General features: G+C 42.4%; 1 protein-coding gene across 2 annotated transcripts; it reads left to right on the forward strand.

Moving 5' to 3' along the window:
* Window positions 1-27,349, forward strand: PTGR1 (prostaglandin reductase 1). Of its 2 annotated transcripts, XM_087419309.1 has the most exons (10): window positions 1-101; window positions 1,435-1,550; window positions 3,187-3,232; window positions 4,445-4,501; window positions 8,331-8,498; window positions 12,023-12,140; window positions 16,242-16,397; window positions 19,983-20,091; window positions 23,701-23,819; window positions 27,095-27,349. In XM_087419309.1, the coding sequence occupies exons 2-10, from the start codon at window positions 1,445-1,447 to the stop codon at window positions 27,203-27,205; spliced, it is 990 nt and encodes a 329-aa protein (XP_087275435.1). In that variant the 5' UTR covers window positions 1-101; window positions 1,435-1,444; the 3' UTR covers window positions 27,206-27,349. The 2 variants fall into 2 exon arrangements, with proteins under 2 accessions (XP_087275435.1, XP_087275437.1); XM_087419311.1 differs by lacking the exons at window positions 1-101; window positions 4,445-4,501.
* Window positions 27,350-27,483: the final 134 nt, after the last annotated feature.

A 27,483-nucleotide genomic window follows, 5' to 3' on the forward strand; every position in this document is an offset into this window, starting at 1 on the left:
AAATCCCACCCTCTCCTGCGGCGGGCCATAAATCCTGGCCCTGGGCGCTCTGCTGCGCAGTTCCAGTCGCCTTCTCTAGGTAGTGGAACCTGCGGACTCTTGTAAGTAAACATCCCCAGCCCCACTTTTTTTTTCCTGCTGCGTTTCTCGAGTCCCTTATTGCAGAGCGTCTGCGCGTTGCTCTCCCTCTCCGTGTGCTGAGTACCGTCTGGGTCTTGCACTCGGAGGAAAGTTGGAAGCAGGACGTCCCGATCGATGCCTCCCGGGCTTTGCAGGTTCTTGGAGAGGTTGGAGACGGGGCTGGAGGGAAGAGCGTGGCCTGGCTGCATTTCGGGCGCAAGCATAGCTGCCTGCCCCGGGGAGGCGTTGGCCAAGGAACTTGCGGGACTGCAACACTGGGACACGTGGGGAAGGAGAAGAAAGATGGGGGTCGGAATTAGGTTAAAGGGCACGGGGAGGCTGGGGCGAGGAGGTCGGAGCCAGGGGCTAGTGTGCCTGGACCGGACACCGCCCCTGATCCCCGTCCTCTGGTCGGGGGGCCTGTCCCTGGACCGCGCCTGCCTCTACGGCGACCCTTTTCCTGGGCGCTTCTGGACTTGTGGCGAGTTCAGAATTCGCAGCGTCTGCCATTTTGGAAAAGAGACCAGAAGGAACAGCAGGGCTGCGGATCGGACCACCCCCGACCCCTCCACTGCAGTGCGGAAGTGCCCGCCCCGGGGTACAGGTGTCTCCTCGCCCTGGCTCTGGTCCGGGGACAAAGTCAAATCGCCAGTGGCTGCCGATTCGCTCGTGGGGAAGGCGGGACTCCCAGTAATGTGCTGACCCAAGCAAATGTGCTTTCCAAACGAATCCTTGATTTCCTCTTTGATGCCAAGGAAAACTCACGCCTGAAAATAGGGCGGAGCAGCAGCGCCCCCCGGTGGTGTTCAGGTGTTCCTGAGACTGCCTTAGAACGCGGTGCTCTGTCCATCTGAAAGCTGTGCGTGGACTCCTATTCTGTTCTTTGTGTTTGACACTTTGTCTTAGCACTCGCTATATGTGAGGAAAGAAACGGAATATTTGCACGCCAGGTAGCTGTTTAGTGCCCTAGAGAAACCCTAGCAGTGGCTGCGAAGCATTTCTGTGTCGGTTTACATTTTTCCTTGCCTTGGAGATTTCTGAGGAAGCCTCAGTTTTCTCTTCTGTACACTGTACACCAGCAATGATAATAATGCCTATCTCTGATGAAGTTATGAGAATAAAATGAGATGATGCATATGAAGTGCTTAGCACAGCAACAGAAACATACTGAATACAAAATAAATGTGATTGATGTTCAATGATGATGAGAAATAGATGATGGGTAGGCTGTTGTCTGTCCTCAGTGCAATGACTGGGGAGCCATAATAATCCAGTCACTTCATGGCAGTTGACTGCACGTTTACTGCGTTCTAGGAGCTTCAGGATGGTTCATGCTAAGACCTGGACCCTGAAGAAGCACTTTGTAGGCCACCCTACTAACAGTGACTTTGAGTTGAAGACAGTTGAGCTAGCACCATTAAAAAATGGAGGTAAGTCATACTCATAAGTTTTGAGTTGCAAGAAACTGTATCAGTTAGCCTTTGCTGCATAACAAGCTACCCCAAAATTTAGTGACTTCAAACATCAATCGTTTATTAGTTCACAATTCTATGGATTGACAGTTTGGACTGGGTTAAGTTGGTGGTTCTTCTGTAGGTCTCATTTGGGCTCAATGGTTAATCTGGTATGGGCCTCACTCACATGGCTAGCGGTTAGCAGGCTTTCTGCTGAGATGCGTGCCTCAGTTCTCCTCTATGTGGCCTTCCTAGCAAGCTAGTGTGAGCTCCTTGTTTTCACAGTGGTGTCATGGATCTACAGCAGCAGGAATTGGCAAGCTGCAATGTGCAAGCACTTTTCAAGCCTCTACTTGTATCATGTTCGCTAATTTACTGTTGGTCAAAGCAAGTCACACAGCCAAGCCCAGATTCAAGGGGTGGCAAATAGACTTCTCGATGGGAGGAGTGGCAAAGAGGCCTGCACACGGGGCGGGAGGTGTTTGTGGCCATTTTGCAATCTGCCACAAAGATGTGAAGGTTTTCTGTGTGAAGCCTCATGTCATGTTGGAGGATCGCTCTGCTTTTCTTGGTAATTGAAGCTCATGCTTGGCTGTAGTTCTTCATGACTTTCCCCACACCATGAGGAGGGCTTCCTCTCTGTTCTAGTGAGCCCGACGGTGACAGTGGGGTAAGCACTGCCTAGCAGCCGTGTGCAGAGCTCAGACTATCCCTCTGAGCAGACAAAGAGGAAGAAACCCCCATTCTTCACTGAGGCACCTCCCATCCACTTGGGGGAAGCGGGGGACAAGATAAACCTAAAGAAATCTAAGAGAGAGAAATAGCAACACACCCCATAACACATTTGGAGATGAGCTTTATAGAGCGCACGCTAAGGCATGTCTGTAAGGGTGTTTACAGGTAGGTAAGCTTTGAGAAAAGGGCATGCAGTCAAGAGCATGGCAGCTGTGGGTCCCATCTAAGTTGGGGTAGTCGGGACTCAGATTCAAAATTCCAGAGGATGCATGCATGCGAGTCACTCCAGCAAAATGCATGTATTTTTTAATACTAACTGGGGCTGGTAATGAAACTTATGTGAGCCCTATAACACAGTGGTTACAAATGTGGCCTTGGGCAAGTTATTTAACCTAAGCTTAAATAAAATGGAAACAATAATTGTTGAGAACATCATATGAAATAATCCATGTAAAGCATGGAGTGAGGGCCTGCCCTGTGGCGTAGTGGTTAAGTGCGCGCACTCCACTGCTGGCGGACCGGGTTCGGATCCTGGGCGCACACCGACACACTGCTTCTCAGGCCATGCTGTGGTGGCATCCCGCATAAAGTGGAGGAAGATCCGCATGGATGTTAGCTCAGGGCTAACATCCTTCCTCACCAAAAAAAAAAAAAATTAAAGCATGGAGTGCTGAGTAAATAATAATAATAACATATTGTTAATATTATTATTAACTGGGTTGGGCCGAATATGAGAGCCCTTCTTGTCTCTTCAATAGAAAGCACAGAGGAGAGGGCAACCCTGAAGCAGAAAGATTGCCTGTGTTTATTTAGAATGCTAAAAACAAGGCACCAGGCCCTGAGTTTCTGATTGCCTGTGGAATGCTTTATTTTGCAGAGGTCTTGCTGGAAGCTATGTTCCTCAGCGTGGATCCTTACATGAGGTATTATTTTCCTCCTAAAAATCCTTAGGGTGTGTGTTGGACCCTATTTTGAAGTAGTCAATCTTTTAAAATATCCATCTGATCCAAAATACTGTCATTTCCCTGTTTCTCCCAGTCTAGTATTAGTGATGGGATTCATGGATGTTCATCTTTTGCAGAGAAAGGTCTGAGAAGCTTGGAGAGGGATTCCCCTGGCCCCTTTATTTTACAACCACCTCTTATCTTAATGTGCACAATTTGCCTCTCATTGCTCACCAGAATTACTTCCCAAAAAAAGTAAAAGAAAAGAGAACCCAGACTCCAATTTGTCCATTTCACTATTGGCAAATAGCTTGGGTAGAGGAAGATACTAAGACTAAAATTAGATTTTCTTGCCTTCCATTTACCTGTGTTCTTTTACTTTAGGTAATCTGCAGTTGACTCAAACGTGTGTACTCGGGAAACAACTCAAGGAGGGGAGGGAATAAAAGATTTCCTGGGCCACTAACTCCTCAGTAATTTTTTGCCTGGGTAAATAATATAGCCATCATTCTTTTAAATAATTTTTTTCATAGCTGATTGATAAAGATTCAAATCTAAAGTGAAAAATACATTTCAGAAGCTGGCCTGGTGGTGTAGTGGTTAAGTTCACGTGCTCCACTTCGGCGGCCCGAGGTTCGCAGGTTCAGATGCCAGGTGTGGGCCTACGCACCGCTTGTCAAGCCGTGCTGTAGCGGTGTCCCACATACAAAATAGAGGAAGATTGGCACGGATGTTAACTCAGGGACAATCTTTCTTAAGCAAAAAGAGGAAAATTGGCAACAGATGTTAGCTCAGAGCCAATCTTCCTTGCCAAAAACAAAAAAAAAAAGAGGTTTCAAAATGTTGACTAGCATCCCTTTCTGTGTGGCTAGTGTTTTGGGTAACAAGTACCCAGTGGTGCCTGGGTTATGTTTCTAAAGTCATTGCTGGAAACTCATTTACAATTCAGCATGATGGACAGATTCTCATGTTCATTTTGTAGAAATACTATTAGAATGCTTCTTTGGGGTCACAGAGTGGAACTATCTCTAACAGCCTTCCTCCCACATTTCAGCCAATTGTACTGCCCTCCTGTATCTGGGTTTCATTTCTGCTCGTACTTCTCGAGCAGTTTTCCATTTGGCTTGAAAGTCAAGACAGTTTTTCCTAGATGCTCTTATGTATTAAGAATGGAAATATTGTTTTTTTCAGAATAGCGTCGAATAGATTGAAGGCGGGTGATGTGATGATGGGGGAGCAAGTGGCCAGGTACTTATTTCCATTTGTCCCACTGCTTGGAATATATATCTCCCCTTTACTTTACCTCCTGCTGGTCCTGGTCTCTGTCCATTGCTCTTACAATTTCTTCAGCCCGTGTGGTTCACTCACTGTTTGACCTTGGAAATAACTTGGGAAATCTGCCCCCTTCCTGACTAACTGGGAGGGAGGGAAGGCTGTGAAATTGCCATCATTTCAAATTCATTTTGCTATCCTTACTTTTAATTACTAAAAAAATTGTATTTGTCCAGTTCATGATTAAGGTAAAAATTCAAATAAATAAAAATTTATATCTTGGAAACTGAAAATTCCCCCATCATCTGAACCTTAGAGAAGACTGTTGTTAATGTATTATTATTTCAGAAATTGTTCAGTACACATACCAATATGTATAATTTTTTAATGGGATTAAATGCCCTTCAGCAAATTGCTTTTTCTCACTTAATATGTTATGGATATCTTTGGTTGACAGTATATAAGTATACTACTTCTGATAACAATTGTTTCCAATTTTTTTCTACTACAAATAGTTCTGCAAAGAATATGTGTTATCTATGTGTGTCTGTGTATTTTTTGCCCACGTGGATGAGTATTGCTTTACGTTAAATTCCCAGAAATATAAATTCTAGGTCAAAGAAGATGCACATTTTTTAATTTGAAGAGATGATGATAAACTGCTCTTCAAAATAGTTATATGAATATCCACTCCCACCAATAGTGTATTAAAGAACCTGTTTCCCTCATGCCTATATGCCCATTGCTTACCATCAATCTTGGAAATGAGATGAGTGTGTTGATACTTCATGCTTGGTTTGATTTGAATTTCTTTCATTACTAGTGATATTGACATTCTTGTTGTAAATTGATTATCAGTTTTCTTCTGTGAATTAGCTGTTTATGTGCTTTGCCTTTTTCCTTTATGTCTTTTCATCTTTTAAGTCAATTTGTAAAAGCTTCTTGTATGTTTGGAATATTAATGTTGCAAATATTTGGGTCTTTGTTTATCTTTATCTTTCTCCTGTGCCCAATCATAATTTAAAAGTTTTATGTGATAAAATTATTAATATGTGTAATTATGGCTTCTTGGTTTCTTTACGTGACAAGAAAGACGTTCTCCCTCCAAAATATTTATTCATATTTTCTTCTAGTATTTTATACTTTAATTTTTTATGTTTAAATTTTTGAGTCATTAAAATTTTTTTTTTAATAATTTTATTTATTTATTTATTTTCCCCCAAAGCCCCAGTAGATAGTTGTATGTCATAGCTGCACATCCTTCTAGTTGCTGTATGTGGGACGGAGCCTCAGCATGGCCGGAGAAGCGATGTGTCGGTGCGCGCCCGGGGTCCGAACCCGGGCCGCCAGCAGCGGAGCGCTTGCACTTAACCACTAAGCCACGGCGCCGGCCCTTAATTTTTATTTTGGAATAGAGACTGAAACGTTTACTTTATGTCCAAATGACTAGCCATTTACAATACCATTTATTGAAATCTTATTTGGATTTTTATTGGGATTTCAGTGACTTTATACATTCATTTAGAAGGAACTGATTTCTTTATAATATTTTTCTCCAAGCACAAGGTATATCTCTGCACTTATCCATTTTTGACTTATGGCCCATTACCAGTTTTCTTCATACAGGTCTTACACATTTCTTGGTAATAATCAAAGAAATGAACATGTATTTGTGTTTGTTGAATTGGCAAAGTTTTATTTTTGTAAAGATAATACCCAGTGATGGAAATGTTGTTATGATACAGTCACACATTGAGGGGGAAGAAGTTGGCATAACTTTCTAGAAAGGAATTTGGCAATATGCAGCAAGAGTTACAAATGTTTTAATACTCTTTGATCTAGTAATTCCATTTATAGAAATATTACCTAAGAAAATAATAAATTCATATTTATGAATATTAATTGAAGTGTAATTTATGTTAGTAAAAAGACTGGAAATAGTGTAAATGTCTAATAATGGGGGAATAATTAAATTTAATAATGGGGGAATAATTAAATTCATTACAGTTTTTGAGGGATTCTTACCAAGATGGAAAAAAAGTATAATTTATATAGACTAGTATAATGTTGAGAGAGAAAAATTAGGTTACAAAAACATAGAAAATTACTTTGATTATGTAAATACATATAATATACACTTAAAAATATATTCTTAAGGGGTCAGCCACATGGTGTATATATTCTTAAGTGGTCAGCCGCATGGTGTGGTGGTTAAGTTTGCACATTCTGCTTTGGCGGCCCAGGTTCCTGGGTTCAGATCCCGGGTGCCGACCTACACCACTCATCAGCCCTGCTGTGGGGGTGACCATGTATAAAGTAGAGAAAGACTGGCACAGATGTTAGCTCAGGGCTAATCTTCCTTAGCAAAAGAAAAACCAAACATTAAGATTGCCATAAAATACACCAAAATATTAGCAGTTATCTTTGTATTGTGGGATTAGAACTGATATTTTTATTTTATATGTTTTTAATTTTCTAAAATAAATGTGCATTATATAACTTTATGATCTGGAGGAAGACAGTAAAGAACGCTAAGAGTGGGAGAAGATGGAAGAAAGAGAATCAGCAGATGAGGGCCGGCCCTGTGGCTTAGCGGTTAAGTGCTCGCGCTCCGATGCTGGCGGCCCGGGTCCGGGTCTCGGGCACATACCGATGCACCGCTTCTCAGGCCATGCTGAGGCCGCGTCCCACATACAGCAACTAGAAGGATGTGCTGGGGCCGGTCCGGTGGCTTAGCGGTTAAGTGGGCGCGCTCCGCTACTGGCAGCCCGGCTTCGGATCCCAGGCGCCCACCGACGCTGCTTCTCCAGCCGTGCTGAGGCCACGTCCCACATACAGCAAAAAAAGGATGTGCAACTATGACATACAACTATCTACTGGGGCTTTGGGGGAAAGAAAAAAAGGAGGAGGATTGGCAATAGATGTTAGCTCAGAGCCGGTCTTCCTCAGCAAAAAAAAAGAGGAGGATTAGCACGGATGTTAGCTCAGGGCTGATCTCCCTCACAAAAAAAAAAAAAAAAGGATGTGCAGCTATGACATACAACTATCTACTGGGGCTTTGGGGGAAAAAATGAATAAATAAAATTTAAAAAAAAAAAAAAAGAATCAGCAGATGAGACAGAAAAGGAGCAGCTTAAAGGAGGAAGCAAAAGCCTAGAGAAATCAGTATCCTGGAAACCAATGGGGAAGACTTTTGGGTGTCCTAGAGTATTGAATACAGTAGAAAGGTAAAATCAGATAATGAATGAAGAATGTCCACTAGATTTTGCAATCAGGGTCGTTGCGACCTTAGTGGAGTAGTAGGGGTGGAAGGCAGGTTGCATTGGGTTATCAAGTGAATGAGAAGTGAAGTAGTTTGGCTGTAAAAGGAAGAAGAAAAAGGGAGGAGGTAGGGAGAGGAGGGGATTATAAGATGGTAGAGTTGAGCATACTTATTTGCTGAGTGAAAGAGACAGAGAGGAAAATATTAAAGATTCAGGAGAGAGGAAGATGGCCCCTGAAGGACAGAAGAGGCTGGTGTCTAGGGTACCTTGAGCCAGAGGATGAATGCCTCTTGCTTAGAGAAAAGTGAGTGAGGACAGGGACAAATGCTGGACCAGTTGACAGGATTCCTCTCTGATGGCCCATATATTTTCTCAAGGAGGAAGAGAGACCAATGGCTAAACATTAAGATGGAGAGACACAGTGGGATACTCAATCATGGACTATCAACTTCAATGCCCTTTTGTGTACACTAACCACACACCATCCTGACTCCCTTGAAAAGGAAGAGGTTTCACATGTCTTAATGTGCTTTATCTTTCAGAGTTGTGGAAAGTAAAAACTCAGCCTTTCCAACAGGAACTATTGTACTGGCCCATCTCGGCTGGACAACGCATTCCATTTCTGATGGAAAAGCACTGGAAAAGCTGCTTACAGATTGGCCAGACACGTTACCACTGTCTTTGGCTCTGGGAACAGTTGGCATGCCAGGGTGAGTTTCATGGGTATATTTCATTTGTTTGAATGCCTAACATTCTGGTTTTCCAAAATGGTTTGTCCAGAACTTGGTCAACAAGAAGAGACTTGAGATATTATAGGCTCAGGGGCTGATTAGAGGAGATGGTGGGACGAGGAAGGGAAGAAGAGTGGGCTACAGTTAGCCTTGGCACTGAAAGAAAGAGAGGGAAAATCAGGTCAGAGACCCTCAGGTACAAAGAGAAAGTGACAGTGAGAAGCAGCATGGGACATGATCCCTCTCAAGCAGCTAGCAAATGGTACACAAAGGAACCAGCTCCTCTTGTTGATGGAAGGATCTTGGCTTCACTTCTCACTCATCTCTGCCTCCATTTGAGAGTTTAAAAAGGAAAAGAGAGTTTACTCTCCCTTCACCTTTCTGTACTGTCTCTCATCCCTCACCTTTCCCTATACACATCTGAGTTTCCTGAGGTGTAACGGGATCGGAAGTTTAAATAACTGAGATGAATCGCAAGTATGATTGTATAGTCGCTCAGCCTGGCACAGATTTTACTCAAGTGTCTCTTGGCCTTATTCCTCAGGAAGACTTCTGGTCAACTGTGTCTACTCTCAGGTCCCAGCTGCACTTTGGACCTCAAGTTTCCTTCTATGCCCTGGAGAAGCACCATTGATTGAATTCCTTTTGGAGTTCCCAAAACATTCCCAGCCTGGAATTCATTTATTTCCTTTCTTTCTCTAAGTTTTGTGATCTTTTTATTCCCTTCTTCCTTCTTTCTTCCCATCCTCCTTTTCTCTTTCCTTTTCACACTTTGAAGGACTTCTAAAGAATGAAATGGAAATATACACCCCCAAACAATCAGCCTCTAGCAAAAACCAGTCCCATACACCCCAAGTTCATATTGCACTCAGAATTTGAACTCCTCAGAACTGCCACAGCCAAGAGACAACATTGTAAAATTACAGGATGCTTAATACCTTCTTACATTCAATTAGTGAGCACTAAACAGACTTACAGCACTTCCTGGTCTTTCCTGCCTGCCCTGTACCCTCTACCAGTGAGAGCTCTCCCTCACACTTTGTTGTCCCATCCTTCTCTCTCAGTTGTGAGCCAGGTGTAGGAGCACAGGCATGAAGGTAGACATGAAAAAACCTCGGAGCAAGTCTCCCGTGACTTAGTTGTGGAGAAAATAATTTGTAAAATATTAGGAGATTTGAATCCTATAACGGAAATAAGTTATTCATTTGTGTGTGTATTTCTCACTCACCTGTTCCGAGCCCCTAAGGAGTGCACTTCCACTCCAGACCATCAACTTGACACCACTGAGCGGTTCCCAGTGTTTGAGGGGAGGAGTTTTGCCATGTTTCTAGCCTCCTCCTATGACACACCACCCATTCTTTGAGAATTCCTGCCATTCTGAGCCACTTACCAATGGGATGGGTCAACCCTTCAAGAATGCTGGAACTTTTGCTCTAGACTTTAAAAGAAGTTGAACTTTGAAACCTAGGGTGTCTTTCAGCTGTCCAGGCTCCAAAGATTTAACATTCCCCCCAAAGTATTGCATTATTTCCTTCAACAGGACCTCTGCTTTCTCAGTTAAGTTGGAAGAGTTCACGTGTTTTGCTCTCCAACCTGTTGATTCTGTCAAGTCCCACTTAGTCCAAAGTGTACCTTTAATTTTCCCTCCAGGATGTCTTTACTGTTGTCTTCTCCATCTTACCTCCATTTTATTTTTAAGAGGAGGTGATGGGGGCTGGCCCGGTGGCATAGTGGTTAAGTTCGCACGCCCTGCTTTGGCAGCCCGGAGTTCGCAGGTTTGGATCCCAGGCGCGAACCTACACACAGCTCATCAAGCCATGCTGCGGTGGCATCCCATATACAAAATAGACGAAGATGGGCACAGATGTTAGCTCAGGGCTAATCTTCCTCAGCAAAAAGAGGAAGACTGGCAATGGATGTTAGCTCATGGCCGATCTTCCTCACCAAAAAAAAAAAGGAGGTGATGTTTGGGAAAGGCCTTGTGTATCTTAGGTCAATATGTCTAATTAAAAGCTCACTCTGGAAATGTCTTAAGGGAGATGGGGGGAGAGGGGATCCAGGTTGTTGTGGGTGGAAGGATATACTCAGAAATTGTACCTCTGCTTCTCTTTTGGGGTTAGGCTAACTTGCCCAGCACACTCTGGTATCAGCATTCATTAAGGCGGTAGTTCTCAGTTGCTTGCATTCCTAAGAATCACCTAGAGTCCTGTTAAAATTCAGATTTGCGTGTCCTAATATTTCTGAATCAGTGGGTCTGAGGTGGGGCCTAGGAATCTAAGTTTTTAATAAAACTCCAGGTGATTCTGAGGTAGCTGGTACTCCATCCATCTTTTGAAAAACACTGGGTTAAGGGAATATTCAATATTTGGGTCCTCAGAAAAAGTGCTGTGTATGCCTTTCACTACCTTCCCTTCAATGCCCAACTCTAATGGGCCCCTAAATATAGTCAGAGGCTAAGGAAGCTTAAGTTACGCCAATGTGTAGTTTCTCTTTTATATAGAAATAATTTCACACGAATTTGTCTGAATTTTTGCAAGTGGCTTAACAATCGCCATGATGGATATAGATTTCATGGGCTCAGACTCAGGGGTGCAAAACCATAACTTAACATTTTTCTACTACTGTATTTCATTTCTATCTCAAGCCCTCATTTTAACTGGTACAGGAAAGTTAAACTCAGTGATTTCTCGGATCATTTCAGGTTTAAAACTCAGAATTTCCTTTTTCGTCTCCCTAGGGTTGATGCAAAGCTCCAAGGGCTAACACAAATTCAGTGTCAGAAGAAGGGGGACAACTTCTTGATCTTGATCTGTCTTAGTCTTATGCTGGTCTCCTGGTCAAAATATAACAACTTTTCCCCTTCCAGCCTGGCAATCCACTGGGGTGTGGTGGTTTCTTCACTTAGTCCCCATCAGTACTGTCTGATCTGCATCTTTGCAGGCCTAGTAGTTCTTTCCTTGCAAGCTAACTTTGACCTCTCACTTGGGGTGAGATGGGGAAATTTCAGAAGTTCTTCCGTACCACTTTGGAGCCATGGAAAACTCAAGGTGTTTCTCTCTGATCCTCTCATGCCTGGACACCTCATACATTATATCTGCTATGTGGCTATGGCACCATGATGACGTGGAGGCTTTCCCCATGAAGCTCGCCATCTCCCTAGGACTTAAATGGGAATGAGGCACAAGCTCTCTATTCTTGGATCCCTAAAGTTTATGGGGGACCTATCTTCTTTTGCCCCTGAGACTTGGCCTGGGGATGGACAGAATGTAGCCCCTTTCCAGCCAACTCTCCATCTTCCCTATTTCCCATCATCTTTATTCCTATCTGGGGATAGGGAAGGAGGAGGTGGACTATTAGAGGTTGGTACTATTCATTTCCTATATTTTCTGTCTTTCACCTGGACCCATGGCACTGGGCTGCTGAGAAGGCTTCTTCAGGGTATATCTGAATGAGTTATAGGGGAAACAACAAATATCAACATGTCCTTAATTTTCTTCTCTCAGCCTAACAGCCTACTTTGGCCTACTTGAAATCTGTGGTGTGAAGGGTGGAGAAACAGTGATGATTAATGCAGCAGCAGGAGCAGTGGGCTCTGTTGTGGGGCAGATAGCCAAGCTCAAGGTAAGTGTCTTCCTCTAGTAACAAATATTTACCTAAAACCCACAGTGTGCACTGGAAATGCATCAGTGAACAAAGCAGACCTTCCCTTGTCTCAGGGAGTTTAGTCTACTGGATCTTGTTTAGAATTTGGAGACTGGGAATGATTGACAAATGGGGGGAATGAGGAAAATGGTGTACTAAAGATGACCTGAACATGATGTGATAACACTGCAGGTGTTAAGTCAGATATGGCCTCTGTCTAGAGTAGTGAGTTTGTAAGCAGTAACTATTTTCATAGTTTTTACTGAACATTTCTTGTTACAGCTTAATCTCCTTCCTTCATGATTACCCCCAACATTACAAGGAGGGACTTGAGATCAGCCAACCAAGAGTTATCGCCCACATGGCCCCACTGTAAAGGCTATTGCAGTCAGCCCAGAGCAGTGGGGCCATAGCTTGGGAACGAACCCCTGTCAGGTACTCAGGGCACAGAAATGTTGGCTCTGATTTAGGCAGGTGTCTGTGCTCAAGAGATCTGATCTGATGGTGCGGGTACAAGGCAGCAGGCAGCTCAGACACGGTCAGGATGTATCACATAGTGGGAATCTGGTTTGGCTGATCTTTTGCCAGAGGCTGGGATGCAGGATTCAGGACCAAGTTCCTAGGGAAAGAGTTAGGTGGAATACAGATGAGAACAGTGCTACAACCAACAGGCAAGGGTTCAGGCTGGTCTCCAGTGCTAGTGGGAACTTGGAATACAAATGAGAGATGAGGCTACCATAGAGGCTGCAGGGAGAATTTATGAAAATAAGTAAATAAATACATAGGAATAGATGTTGAATTTTATCAAATGCCGTTTCAGCATTTATGTTAACTTTGCAGCTAATGAATTACATTAATTTTCCAGTATTGAACCATTCTAGCATTCCTGGAATAAGCTTTATTTGCCTATGGTATATTATGGATTTATACCTTTGGATTTGATTTGATAATATTTTAAATAGAACTTTTGCATCTATATTCATAGGCGAGTTTGGTTTAAAGTTTTTTATTCTGACTTCTTAGTATTTAGCTTTGGGTTATGCTAGACTTACAAATGAATTAGTAATATTTCCAATATTCAATTTTTAAATGTTTTATTAAAACTATGAGATTTTTATTTCAAAAGTTTGATAGGACTTACTCTTAAACCTATTCTTTTAGAAACCCCACCGGAGACTGCCATGCTAAGAAGTTTGTGCTTAATCCTTAAAGGAGTGACATGATTAGTTCTGCATTTTAGAGAAATCCCTTTGGCCTGGGTAGGAGAACAGTTGATAAGGACACAATACTAGAAAGAAGTCCAATTAGGAGGCTCTTACAATAATTCAGATGAAAATTGTGATGCATTGACAGTGGAGTTTAGAAGTCAGAGCCAGTTTTTAAAGATATTTGGTAAAAAAGAATAAAACCTGCTTGAGGACATTATGCTAAGTGAAATAAGTCAGACAGAGAAAGACAAATACGATATGATTTCACTCATAAGTGGACTCTAAAAAGAAACAAAACAAGTGAACAAACAAAACAAAACAAACTCGTAGATACAGAGAACAGGTTGGTGTTATCAGAGGGGAAGAGGGTTCGAGGTGGGCAAAATGGGTGAAGGGAGTCAAACACATGGTGATAGATGGTAACCATACCTTTGGGGGTGATCACCTTGTAGTATATACAGACGTCGAATTATGATGATGTACTCATGCAACCTATATAACATTATATACAAATTTTACCTCAATAAAAAATTTTTAAAAAGAATAAAACCTGGTGATTGGATGTGGATAGTAAGAGAAAGGAAAGCATCTCCTATGACCCATTATGTTTCAGGTTTGGATACCTGGGTGGTATCATTCACTATAATAGAGAAGAGGAGCAACAAGTAAGAAGCAAGGAAAAAAATACATTCTATTTTAGATGCACTGATTGTGAGGTCCCTCAGGTGATCTAAGTGAAGACTCTTACAGGTTATTGGAAATACCGGTCTGGAACTCAGGAGAGAGGCATGGCTGGAGTTAATAGATGAGGGAATCGTCTGCATGAAGGTGACAGTGAGGTCATATGAGTAAATGAGATCATCTGATGAGAGTATAAGGTTAGAAGGAAAAAGGACAAAGGATGGAGCTTTTGCAAATAATTTTTCCTTGAATCATGTGGGAATGGAAAAAGTATATGGCAGTCATTGTTTGCGCAGATACATGTATGAACCCAAAGGTCTTTCCCCAGTTGAAAGTACACAGTGGCTCATATTCTGGTCTTCACGATACATTTAGAATGTAAGAGAGCTTTCTGAAGAGCTAATTCTATGGACCAATGTAATCTCTAGTCTCATCCTGAAAGTGCTTTTCAGAAGGCTTTCCAGTTCCTCTATGATTAGGCAGCACTAGTCCAATGCTTTGGGCCAAATCAAAGAATAAGGGGACAGTTACCGGGAGGGCTGTCTACGACATGAGAGTCCCAGAGCTGACCCAAATTATCGTCTAAAGAACCACTGCACCAAGAGATGGCACACAAGTCATTGCAAGGGAAGAGAAGCCCAAAACTAAAGAAACAGAGTCACCACACACATGTGCCTAATCACCCCTTTCACCCTCCTCCCTCGCCCCTTCTCCTCTGGTAACCATCAATCCAATCTCAGTCTCTATGTGATTGTTTGTGTTGTTGTTCTTCTTCTTCTTTTTTGCATTTATTTATTTGTTTTGTGTTTTTTTTAATTTTATTGTGGTCACATTGGTGTATAACATTGTATAAATTTCAGGTGTACATCATTATACTTCTATTTCTGCATAGATTACATCATGTTCACCACCCAAATACTAATTACAATCCATCACCACACACATGTGCCTAATCATCCCTTTCACCCTCCTCCCTCCCCACTTCCCCTCTGGTAATCACCAGTCCAATCTCTATCTCTATGTGATTGTTGTTGTTGTTTTTATCTTCTATTTATGAGTGAGATCATACGGTATTCGACTTTCTCCTTCTGACTTATTTCGCTTAGCATAATACCCTCAAGATCCATCCATGTTGTCACAAATGGCCAGATTTCATTGTTTTTTATGGCTGAGTAGTATTCCATTGTGTATATATACCACATCTTCTTTATCCATTCGTCCCTTGATGGGCACTTAGGTTGCTTCCAAGTCTTGGCTGTTGTGAATAATGCTGCAGTGAACATAGGGGTGCATGTGTCTTTATGCATTCGTGTTTTCATGGTCTTTGGATAAATACCCAGCAGTGGAATAGCTGGATCGTATGGTAGTTCTATTCTTAATTTTTTGAGGAATCTCTGTACTGTTTTCCATAGTGGCTGCACCAGTTTTCACTCCCACCAGCAGTGTATGAGAGTTCCCTTCTCTCCACATCCTCTCCAACACTTGTTATTTCCTATCTTGTTAATTATAGCCATTCTGATGAGAGTGAGGTGATATCTCATTGTAGTTTTGATTTGCATTTCTCTGATAATTAGTGATGTTGAATATCTTTTCACGTGCCTGTTGGCCATCTGTATATCTTCTTTGGAGAATATCTGTTCAGCTCTTTTGCCCATTTTTCAATTGGGTTGTTAGTTTTTTTGTTGTTGAGATGTATGAGTTCTTCATATATTTTGGATATTAACCCCTTATCAGATATATATGGTGATGGATTGTAATTAGTCTTTGGGTGGTGAACATGATGGAATCTACACAGAAATTGAAATAGAAGGATGTACACCTGAAATTTATATAATGTTATAAACCAATGTTACTACAATAAAAAAGTAAATAAAGTAAAAAAAAAAAAAAGAAAAGAAACAGAGTCAAATGAATAGGTTGTCAAGTCAGCAGGTTGAAACGAACTATAAACCACATGAACATAGAAGGGATCTGTTGGCTGGTCAGAGGAAGGTGAAGTTATGGTTGGGTTGTAGGCTGGTTCAGGGACTAATTTCACCTCTGGGGCCCGTTGACCCATTATGTTATCCTCATATATGTGGCTCAGCACCCAGGATGGTGTTTCTGGGGAACCTGACCATTCTAGACTAGGAGAGTGGGGTTGGTCCATGCTTGCGGCTTATAAATGGTATCCATTTTTCTCCCCATTTAGGGCTGCAAAGTTGTTGGAGCAGCAGGGTCTGACGAAAAGGTTGCCTACCTTAAAAAGATTGGATTTGATGTTGCCTTTAACTACAAGAAAGTAGAGTCTTTGGAAGAAGCTTTGAAAAAAGCCTCTCCTGATGGATATGATTGTTATTTTGATAACGTAAGTACAAATTGTACTTAATATCTGATTTACTAACTGTTATGAGAGGTTCGGGGATTCGATCGGAGATGTAAAAGACACTTTCCACTCCAAACAAATGGACTGAAGGTATATTTTATTATATAGAGGATAGTAAAGGCGTTAGTCCGCAAACAGATCCGAATAGGTCAAATAATAAGAGGGAAAAAACACCAGCTCGACTGGAAAGGGAAAACATCCACATCGGCTGAGATAGCAGCAGATCCGAATAGGTCATATAATAAGAGGGAAAAACATCAGATCGATCGGAAAGGGAAACACCAGATCGACTGAAGGGAAATGACACAAATCAACCGGAAAGAGAAACACCAGGTTGACCGAAAAGAGAACACATCAGATCAATTACTTCACAGTAAATCAATTACTCACAACATCCAGGCCCCACTGCCAGGAGAGTCCTGTCAATCGACACAGCTGGGCAAGGATCACACGTCCTGGGCAAGGCGTCCCTTCCACAGGTGGAACTCTCACCAGGTCTCAGTTTCCAGCAGTTTTTATACCATCAGTAATTTTCAGAGTAAGCAATTACAGAGTTTGCAGAGCAAGCATTTAGTGTTCCCATGCACAAAGTGGTTATCAGTGGCGTACGTGCACTGAGCCCCTTGGCTAACGTCCCAGCCCAGTAGTTGTGTACGTGCATTGTTTTCTTTGGTTATCGTCTTAGCCCGGCACAGATGGCCAGTCCATCCCGTGCTACGACGCTCCAAGAGCCTTGAAATGTTACAACTTGCAACTCTCTCTGTGGGAGAAGGGCCAGTTCCCACCACACAGAAAGCAGCTTTGTATTTCTTTGTGTGCTGGTGGCTATAGGTCAATGGAGCGGCCAAACATGGCTGTACTCATGTCAAGACACTAACAAAGTACTATACAAGGGAATATTCTTCTGGAATTTCCATCTAAAATATATGAAGAAAGTACATATGACTTTTTTTTAAAAACTGTTTTATGGAGATAATTCACCCATTTAAAGTATAGAATTCAATGGTTTTTAGTATATTCACAAATTGTACAACCTTCACTACAATTTATTTTAGAACATTTTCATCATTCCCAAAAGAAATGATGTACTCATTAGCTCTCACTCCGTGCTTCCCCCCAGAAGTGGCCTTTTGTGACTAGCTTCTTACACTTAGCAGGTTTTCAAGGTCCATCCTTGTTGTAGCATGTTCATTTCTTTTTATGATCGAATAATATTCCATTGTATGGATATATCACTTTTTATTCATTCATTCACCAGGTGATGAGCATTTGAGTCATTTATACTTTTTGGCTATTATGTATAATACTGCTGTGAACATTCATGTACAAGTTTTTGTGTGGACATGTGTTTTCATTTCTCTTGGGTATACACCTACAAATTGAATTGCTGGGTCATATGGTAACTCCATATTCAACATTTTGAGGAACTGCCAAACTATTTTGCAAAATGGCTGCACTGTTTGACATTCTCACCAGCAGTGTATGAGCTCCATTTCCCCACATCCTCACCAACACTTATTATCTGTCATTTTGATTATGGCTATCCTAGAGGGTTTGAAGTGATATTTCATTGTGGTTTTGATTGACATTTCCCTAATGGCTAATGACATTGAGCATCTTTTCACGTGCTTATTGGCCATTTGTATATCTTCTTTGGAGAAATGTCTATTCAAATCCTTTGCCCATTTTTCAATTGGGTAATTATGTTGAGTTGTAAGAGTTCTTTATATATTCTGGATATGGGTCCCTTATCAGATACAGTCAATTCTCAGTATTCCTGGTAGTTATATTCTATAAAGTCACCACAAACACTGAACCATTGCTCCTAGGGGAAGTATGTATATCTATGCACAGATTTCACATAGATTACAATCTTAAATCCTAAAAACAACTCCTTCTAGTAGCTTCTATTTTCTTTATTTAACAAAAGAGAAAATGAGGTTCAGAAGTGTTACGTAACTTGCCTGAGGCTGCCCCACTAGCTAATCCTCTCAGAGTTGGGATTCATACTCCATCCAACTGGCCCCAGAGTGGGAGCTTCTTGAACTACTCTGCAATGCCGCCTACTGGTAATCTCTGATGAGAGCTGAAAAACAGGGCAGAGCCATGGCTTTGTTTGACCTTAGCTGAGAACTTTGTGTCTCTTTCTCTGCTCTGTGCGTGTCTGCAGATGACCAGGGAAAGCTCTGAGTTTTGATTTTGGGGTTATAAATTTTAGCAAGTAGTCCAATTCGCAAATATGGAATACACTGATAATAAAGATCAAGTGTATATGGTTTGCAAATATTTTCTCCTATTCTGTGAGTTGTCTTTCACTTTCTTGATTGTGTCCTCTGAAGCACAAAAGCTGTAAATTTTGATGAAGTCCAATTTGTTTTTTCTTTTGTTGCTTGGGCTTTTGGTATTATGTCTAAGAAGGCTATGCCTAACCCAAGGTCACAAAGATTTACTCTTGTGTTTTCTTCTAAGAACTTTATAGTTTTAGCTCTTAAGTCGATGATGCATTTTAAGTTAATTTTTGTGTATGGTATAAGGCAGGAGTCCAATTTCATTTGTTTCCATGTGGATAGCCAGTTGTTCTGCACCATTTTGTCGAGAAGTCTACTTTTTCCCCTGTTGAATTGTTTTGGCACTGTTGTTGAAAATCTATTGACCATAGGGCCGGCCCTGTGGCTTAGCGGTTAAGTGCGCGCGCTCCGCTGCTGGCGGCCCGGGTTCGGATCCCGGGCACGCACCGACGCACCGCTTCTCCGGCCATGCTGAGGCCATGTCCCACATACAGCAACTAGAAAGATGTGCAGCTATGACATACAACTATCTACTGGGGCTTTGGGGGAAAAAAATAAATAAATAAATAAAAATTAAAAAAAAAAAAGAAAATCTATTGACCATAAATCTAAGCCTTTATTTTTGGACTCTCGATTTACTTCTATTGATCTATATTTCTGTTCTCACACTGTCTTTTTTTATTTTTTTTTTAATTTTTATTTATTTATTTTTCCCCCAAAGCCCCAGTAGATAGTTGTATGTCATAGCTGCACATCCTTCTAGTTGCTGTATGTGGGACGCGGCCTCAGCATGGCCGGAGAAGCAATGCGTCGGTGCACGCCCAGGATCTGAACCCAGGCCGCCAGTAGCGGAGCGCGTGCACTTAACCACTAAGCCACGGGGCCGGCCCACACTGTCTTGATTAATATAGCTTTGTAGTAAGCTTTGAAATTAGAAGATGTGAGTCCTCCAATTTTGTTCTTTATATGCCTTTTGAGTATTTTTCCATACTTGTAGATAAGGCAATGAGATTACTGAACTGATCAGAGAACCTCAAAATATAATAAAATAAAAGTTTATAAATTATATAAGGTATCTTCTTCCAGTCAAATGGAAATGCCCAGTTTCTAATGTCTTTTTCCAACTGCAATTTTCTGCACTATTGTTCTAATTCAATCAGTTTTGTTGCTGCTAAAACAAGTATTGTGAAATGATGATTGTGACAATAATTCTCCTGAATCTTCTAGTGTTTAGGTTATTTAAGGTTGTTTTTTTTTTTTTTTTGTCTTGTCTGTTTAGGTAGGTGGCGAGTTTTCAAACACTGTTATCTCTCAGATGAAGAAATTTGGAAGAATTGCTATATGTGGGGCCATCTCTACATATAACCGTACTGGCCCACTTCCCCCAGGTAATGAGCTGCTGCACATGGGCACGGATGTGGGAAGACTGGGCAAGGAGAAGATGCACAGATCTGGTTCAGGCCAGTGACTATCAAAATATTAAAAAGATTTCCTGATATTCTTGATGAAATAGTATTTATTAAAATAATGATACATAATTTTATATATTTGTGCTAAATCAGCTTATATTAGATTTTGATATAGAGAAATCACAGGATATGAAAATATGGAAGAGACACTTATAGCTATTAAAAGTTTTAGTTTTTTACCTATTTTCTGCAAAGTTGTAAAAGACAGCCATGATTTGATTTAGAAACAGAACACCTGGGTCTGGCTGGTAAAATATTAGGGTTCTTCAGGATATTCGGGATATTGCTGGAGGTGTGGGGGATGGGTAGAGGGTCATGATGTGGGTGAAGGGAAAACAGGCTGCCATTTCCTTCAGATAGTCGTGGGCAGTGCTTCCTAGAGCAGCAGGGCATCCTGGCCGCACCAAACTGACCAATTCCACTAAAAAGGAAAGGAGCATGCATTTCCCCTCCATTCCTTGACTGTCCTTGTTTTGTTTCTCCTGTGCCCTGCTGTTCCCTCCATCCCCTTCTTCTCCCCTCTCTTACGCTGAGACCACCCCTTCCCACCTCCACACCCACAGACACCCAAAAGCAGTATTAACCAGAGAACTATATTCATTCAATCCCAATCCTCTGAGAGATGTTGTACAGGCCTCTTAATTTACAGATGGGGAGACGAATGGCTGAGAGGACCAGAGACAAACCCAACCCTATTAGCGACAAACCCAAAACAATGACAGGTCTTCTGAACTCCTCATGCAGAGTACTTTTCTGCTACAATTCTGTGCTGTTGGTGAGATTGCAGAGTTACCTGTGGTCCAAAAAGAGGAGAAGGAAGAACAAAAAGGAATCTTCCAGATTATCAGCAGGATCTATGCAACTGTAAATAAATTGGTTATTCATTCTGTGATGGGCTGGAATCATAGAAATGAAACCTTACAGCCCTGCTAGTTAACAACCACAACTGCACTGAGATGGGTGGGCGAGGGCAGAAGGGGCCAAAGAAGGACAATTTGTAGATCTCCTCTTGACTATGAAAAATCAAAGACACTACCTTCTCCCAGAAGGAAACTCCAGGTGCACTTGGCAATCATGTTAGAACTTGTTTTCCCTATATTTTTCTAATTGATGCTAAGCTAGAATCATGGGACATCTTCTGCCTGCCAATTGAGCAAAGCTCCAAGAAGCATTTTCTTGACCACAGTCCAGTTAGATGTAGCCAAATATTTTGGCTATAGTAACTTGATCCAGTCTTTTTAGCAACTAGTCTTTAGAAGTTCAGCTGCTTAGCTAAGTCTCTGAGATGTCAGCTGGCCTTGTCCATCCCATTTAATCAGACTGGATTCTGCCCTGCCTCTGATCTCCAGAAATTCTAACATATTTCACTGTTAGAATAGCTCAGAGGCAAGTAATTATGTCCCCAACATTAATGCCACATTTGTATTTTGCTCTCAGTAAAGAAACCCACATTCCCATCAGAGTGGACAAACCCAGAAACAGTACTGCATCCTCTTCCAAGATGAGGAAATGAGGATTCCAATCCTTAGCCCAAAAAGCAAAAAGAAATATGGTTGGTGTGGGTTGTCTGAAGAAGCACTCTTTCTGGAAGACCAATCTAGCATTTGGATGTGTCACTCTCTTATGTCACTCATGTCTCCCTCATCTTGCCTCAGTCTCTTTTGGTTCAGGACCAAAAGAAGCCCTGTTTTTCTGACTGCTAAGGTTACTTTCTTCAAAGCAATGAGTGGGAACTTGAGGCTTGAGTGATGCCAGTTATCAAGGACACTCAGAATAGATTCTGCCAGTCACCTGGGCTCTTCTGGTCCTGATATTCCCTGGGGATCTTCACCTGACTTCTGGAGCTTGTAAGACTGTGCTCAGGTGTCATTCTCTCAGTTTCTGGTCACTTAGGATCCTTGGGAAAATTAACCAGGCAACCAGTACAGCCTGTCCTCTCTCACACAGAGGAGTACTACCTTCTTTACAGGCTGCAGGGTAGCTTGTGCTTTTGCTAGGCTGGTGATTCTCAAAATGTGGGCCCAGAGGATCAGCAGCATCACCATCTCCTGGGAACTTGTTACAAATACAAATTCTTGGGGGCCCACTCCATATCCACTATCAGAAATTGGGGGAGGGGCCCGGCAATCTCTTTTCACAAGCTCTCCACATGATTCTGATACACACTAAAGTATAAGACCCGTTGTTCAGGCTAACTCTTGATATCCTGATATGGCGAGGGAAGGGGCAGGTGTGGGAGTTGCTGAGCCTCTTGATCTGTATCCTCTCTTATTGGCTCTTAGGCCAGGGGTGGACACTAGTGGTTTTACATCTGCTTTGAGAACAGAACAGAAGGGAAATAAGCGAAAGAGGGATGCAGAAAAGTCAGGTTTAGGGGTCGGCCTGTGGCACAAGCGGTTGGGTACGCGTGCTCCGCTGCGGCGGCCCGGGGTTTGCCGGTTCGGATCCCAGGCATGCAGCATCGCACTGCTTGTCGGGCCATGCTGTGGCGGCATCCCATGTGGAGTGGAGGAAGATGGGCACGGATGTTGGCCCAGGGCCAGTCTTCCTCAGCAAAAAAAAAAATGAGGAGGATTGGCAGATGGTGGCACAGGGCTGATCTCCTCACAAAAATAAAAAAGAAAAGAAAAGTCAGGTTTATGCCATAGAGTGACTGCATTAAGCTATAAAGAAGAACATGCGAAGTACTGGGAACATTAGGGTATTCATCCTTGAGTAGCACAGAAACGTTTTCACATGTTATCTTCTGTTACCAACAGAACCTCTTTCTGTTCCCTAGAACTGTTTGGGAAGTTTTTGGTGGGCTTTGCTTCTGACTCGTGAGTGAGGAACATTCCCTGGCTGTCTGGTCTGTGCAAGGATTCTGAGTGTGTGTTCGTTTCCTATTGCTGCTGTAACAAATTGCCACCAACTTAGTGGCTTAAAACAACACAAATTTATTGTCTTACAGTTCTGGAGTTCAAACATCTACAATGGGTCAGCGGGGCTGTGTTCTTTCTGAAGGCTCAGGAGGAGAGTCTCTTTTCTTGCCTTTTCCAGCTTCTAGAAGCTGCCTACATTCCTTGGCTCCTGGCCCCTTCCTCCATCTTCAAAGCCAGCAGTATAGGATCTTCAAATCTCTCTCTCTGATCTCTGCTTCCATCATCATATACTTTTTCATGCCTCTGACTTTTCTGCATCCCTCTTTCCCTTACAAGGACCTTTGTGATTATATTGGGCCCACCTGTATAATACAGAATACTCTCTCCATCTAAAGGTTCTTAACTTAATCCTATCTGCAAAGTCTCTTTTGCCATGTAAGGCAACATGTGCATAGGTTCTGGGAATTAGGACATGGACATCTTTGGGGGCCATTATTCTGCCTGCCGCAGAGTGCATGTTGATTTGTGGGCAGCCCCATGGGTCAGAAAAGAGGAGGACACGGAAGGGGAAGCACTAGGAGGGCAGTGACGTGACTCGTACTGCTCGTGTTTCCACCACGGCCACCACCCTGGACCCTGTCACCCAAATGTGCCCTCCTTTTCACAGGCCCAGCCCCAGAGAATATTATCTACCAGCAGCTCCGCATGGAAGGGCTCCTCGTCTATGCCTGGCAAGGAGAAGTCCGCCAGAAGGCTCTGAAAGACTTGCTGAAATGGGTCTTGGAGGTAAGGGGCTCCAGAGCCACTCCCTGCAATTGTGCACGAGGGAAAAATCTTCCCTTTTGATGCTGTCGACTTCATTTCCACTGCAAGTACAGGGCCATCTCGCTGCTCCCCGTTATAAGAAAATCCCTGGAAGAGTCTACACTCACTGTCTGCAGTTCCTCTCTTTCCGTTCTTCCTTAAGCCCACATATCAGGCTTTTGTACTCTTGCCATTCCACCAACATCGCTTTTGTCAAGGTCACCGATGTCCCTGCCATTGTGGACTCCAGTGGTCAGTTCTTAGCTTCACTTGGCTGTGGGGGCACTCCACAGAGGTGATTGCTGTCTCCTTGGTACACTTTGGGTTTTCTCACTGATTGGTCCTCCTCAGTCTCCTCTGCCAGCTTCTTTTCTTCTCTCCAAATTAATAATAGAGTGTCCCAAGGCACAGTCACTGGGCCTCTTTTCTTCTCTATCCACACTCTATCTATCCTTTAGTTAGCCCATCCAGGCTCTTGGCTTTATATGTCATCAGTATGCTGACAGCTCCTAAATGTCTGTCTCCAGCCCGGACCTCTGCGCTGAGCTCTAGACTGCTCAACAGCTGCAGTTGGAGGTGTAACACACATCTCCAACTTAGCATGTCAAAAACTAAATATGTCTCCATCTTTCCTGCCAAACCGGCTCCATATTACAGACCTCACCATCTCAGTTATGGCAACTACCCTTCTAGTTGCTCAATCCAAAAACCTTGACATCATCTTTGATTCCTTTCTTTCTCTCATACCCGTGTCTCATCTGTCAGGAAGTTCTGGTGGCTCAACCTTCAAAATACGTATGGAATCTGTCCACTTCTCCCACCTCCACTGCTACCACTCTGCTCTGGGCCACCGTCTCGTCTAGCTTGGATGTTGTGGTGGCCTCTCTCTGGCCTCCCACCTTTGCGCCTCTGCAGACAATTCCCAACACAGTAGCCAGGGTGATCTTTTAAAGCATAAATCAGACCTTGTCATTCTTATGCTCAAAACCCTGCAAAGCTCCCCATTTCACTTAGAATAGATCCAAAGTGCTTACAGTAACCTACAAGGCTGTGCATGTTCTGGCGCCCATTACCTCTCTAATTTCATTTCTTAGTGTCACCCCCTTTCTCACGCTGCCCAGTCTCTCCTCCAGCCCTTCCACTCCTCTGTAGCTGCTTGCTTAATTCTCTCACCTCCTTCAATCTTTGCTAAAAAGTGCCTTCTGAATGAGGCAACTTTTTAAATGACCCTTTCTAAAATTGCAACACCCTTTCATTCTTTATTCTCATCTTACTTTTATCCATAGCAATTATCATCTTTTAACATAATATGTACTATAATTCACTTATTATATTTATTACCCATCTCCCTCCCATGAGAACGTAACCTCCATGAGGGCAGCCACGTTCACACATTTTGTTTTCTGACGTATCCCCAGCACCCAGAATAGTGTCTGAATCAGTGTGGGCACTAGATGAATATTGTTGAATGAATGTTAGAGGGGCATATAGATTTGTGCCCTGACTCTTTCAGGTCCTTACAGCCATGCCTTTAGATCCAGAGGAAGAAGCCACTCCCTTTCTCTTGTGCTGTGATCATTTTCCCACCTCACACCACGTAGAGTTTTAGTCAACAGAACTCTGAATAACCAAGGTGCATTATTTTAGTTTCAGAGGGGAAAAGTGGTATTACACTTCCTAATCCCTGGCTTTATGATCATTTCCCAATTCAAAGAAATAGATTGCTCCTCTGGCAGCCACTGGAGCCTGGTGTCTTTCTCAGTCTAACACTTGGAGGGCTGGGCTGGGCTCTTTCCAGGGAGCTGGAAGAACTGAATGATTTTTAAGTTCCCAGTGTGTAGCCTCTTTGTCCCTGTTGGTGAAATCGAATCTAGACCCTCCACGACCACAGCTAACAAGAAACCACTGTGGTGGTGTGCCTTATGTTTCCTTCTAACAAAGTGAACCTAATTATAGTTTTAAGTAACTAGTGAGTCGGCCTAATTTCTGTCTCATCTGCTTATTTTTTTCTCATCCCTCCTTTTTTTAAATACTTTTTATTTTAGAATAGTTTTAGATTTACAGAAAAATTAGAGTGAAGAGAATTCCCATATACCCTGTGTTCTATACCCTAATTTCCCATATTATTAACATTTTATATTAGTATTCATCCTCTGCTTTTAATGTTTAAACTGTATTATAGCTTTCGACCCTTTCTTTGCCTCTTCAAGAGCAGGAGGAATGAGCTGGGCTTTCCAGTCAAAGGTTCAAATCCCAGCTTCCCTCCTTACTAGTTGAGTGACCTTAAGCAAATAGTCCCTCCATAGATCCAAAAAGATGCCAAACCATCACTGGGCTACGTTAGGAAAAAATGGTATCAGGTAACTCAGGTCTCCACATAAGACCCCTTAAAAAAAACTTGAAAATGTGAATTAGTTCCACTTAGCAGACTGTGCCTTGTATTAGAAAAAGAAATGAAAAACCTTCCTCACTAAATGAGCCCTTCCCTCCCATACTCTTAAATGAACATGAAACACGTGTTGAAAGAGTCTTGGCTTGAAGGGAAGACAAATTATTAGACTGTGATGGTATCTACCTTTCCTGAACAGACTCTGCCTCTTCAGCCGTCAAAGGGAGGTAACAATGCTACCTCATTGGGCTACTGGGAGGAATAAAACAGATAATACCCTGGAAGGGTACCCTTTTCTCCATCGAGTTCCATCTTTTCTGAGATCACCACATTGTTAACCTTTTCCATAGAGTTTACTTAGATTGCTTAATCACTTTCCCTTGTGACATTCCTCCTATTGTTTTACTGTGATCTGACACCTATTATTAATAGTTTTTTTAAAATTAATTAATTTATTTATTTTCCCCCCAAAGCCCCAGTAGATAGTTGTATGTCGCAGCTGCACATCCTTCTAGTTGCTGTGTGTGGGACGCGGCCTCAGCATGGCTGGAGAAGCAGCGCGTCGGTGCGCGCCCGGGATCCGAACCCGGGCCGCCAGCAGCGGAGCGCACGCACTTAACCACTAAGCCACGGGCCGGCCCTGACACTTATTATTAAATCCTTGTTGTGTGTACTTTGTAATCTGTTACATACACTGTGTATGTGGATGGTGCCCCGAAAATGACTATAACTTCATGGAGGACAGGGCTTCCATCTTATAGTTCCAAGTGTCCCATGATGTACCTGATAAATTTGTTGCTAGAATGAGAAGAGTGTATCATTCAGAATAGGAAATTAATCTATTATATATGTTGTTGTTTTAATACAGGGTAAAATCCAGTACCATGAACACATCACTGAAGGATTTGAAAACATGCCAGCTGCATTTATGGGACTGCTGAAAGGAGAAAATTTGGGGAAAGCAATAGTGAAAGCATGAAAAAAATGGCACATGGAATCTTGAGATCATTTGGATGATTAATTTCTTTTTAACCATTTTGTAAAAATGTATACTGCCTTCAGTATCTAAGAAATAGTAATTGTAATGAGTTTGATCTACCTAATAAAATACATTTAAGTGATATGTAATTAGCAACAGAGAATGAAAATTTCATTGTGAACAACAGCCAGTCACCTCACTGCCTCCTACAGCTCCTTCTGGGTTAAAATAATGGCTTTGGGGTCCAAAAGTTTACTGCCTCAGTGACCTTGGATTTC

The sequence above is a fragment of the Ceratotherium simum genome, chromosome 29, assembly GCF_057802395.1.
Source record: "Ceratotherium simum simum isolate JZ-2026a chromosome 29, ASM5780239v1, whole genome shotgun sequence".
NCBI classification, from domain to species: domain Eukaryota; kingdom Metazoa; phylum Chordata; class Mammalia; order Perissodactyla; family Rhinocerotidae; genus Ceratotherium; species Ceratotherium simum.

What these genes read in the sequence shown, in the direction of transcription:
- PTGR1 (XM_087419309.1), top strand. Translation starts at nt 1,445, where the DNA reads ATGGTTCATGCTAAGACCTGGACCCTGAAGAAGCACTTTGTAGGCCAC. An exon ending in AGCGTGGATCCTTACATGAG is followed by an intron (nt 3,233 to 4,444) that starts GTATTATTTTCC and finishes TGTTTTTTTCAG; the next exon opens with AATAGCGTCGAATAGATTGA. An exon ending in ATGATTGTTATTTTGATAAC is followed by an intron (nt 16,398 to 19,982) that starts GTAAGTACAAAT and finishes TTGTCTGTTTAG; the next exon opens with GTAGGTGGCGAGTTTTCAAA.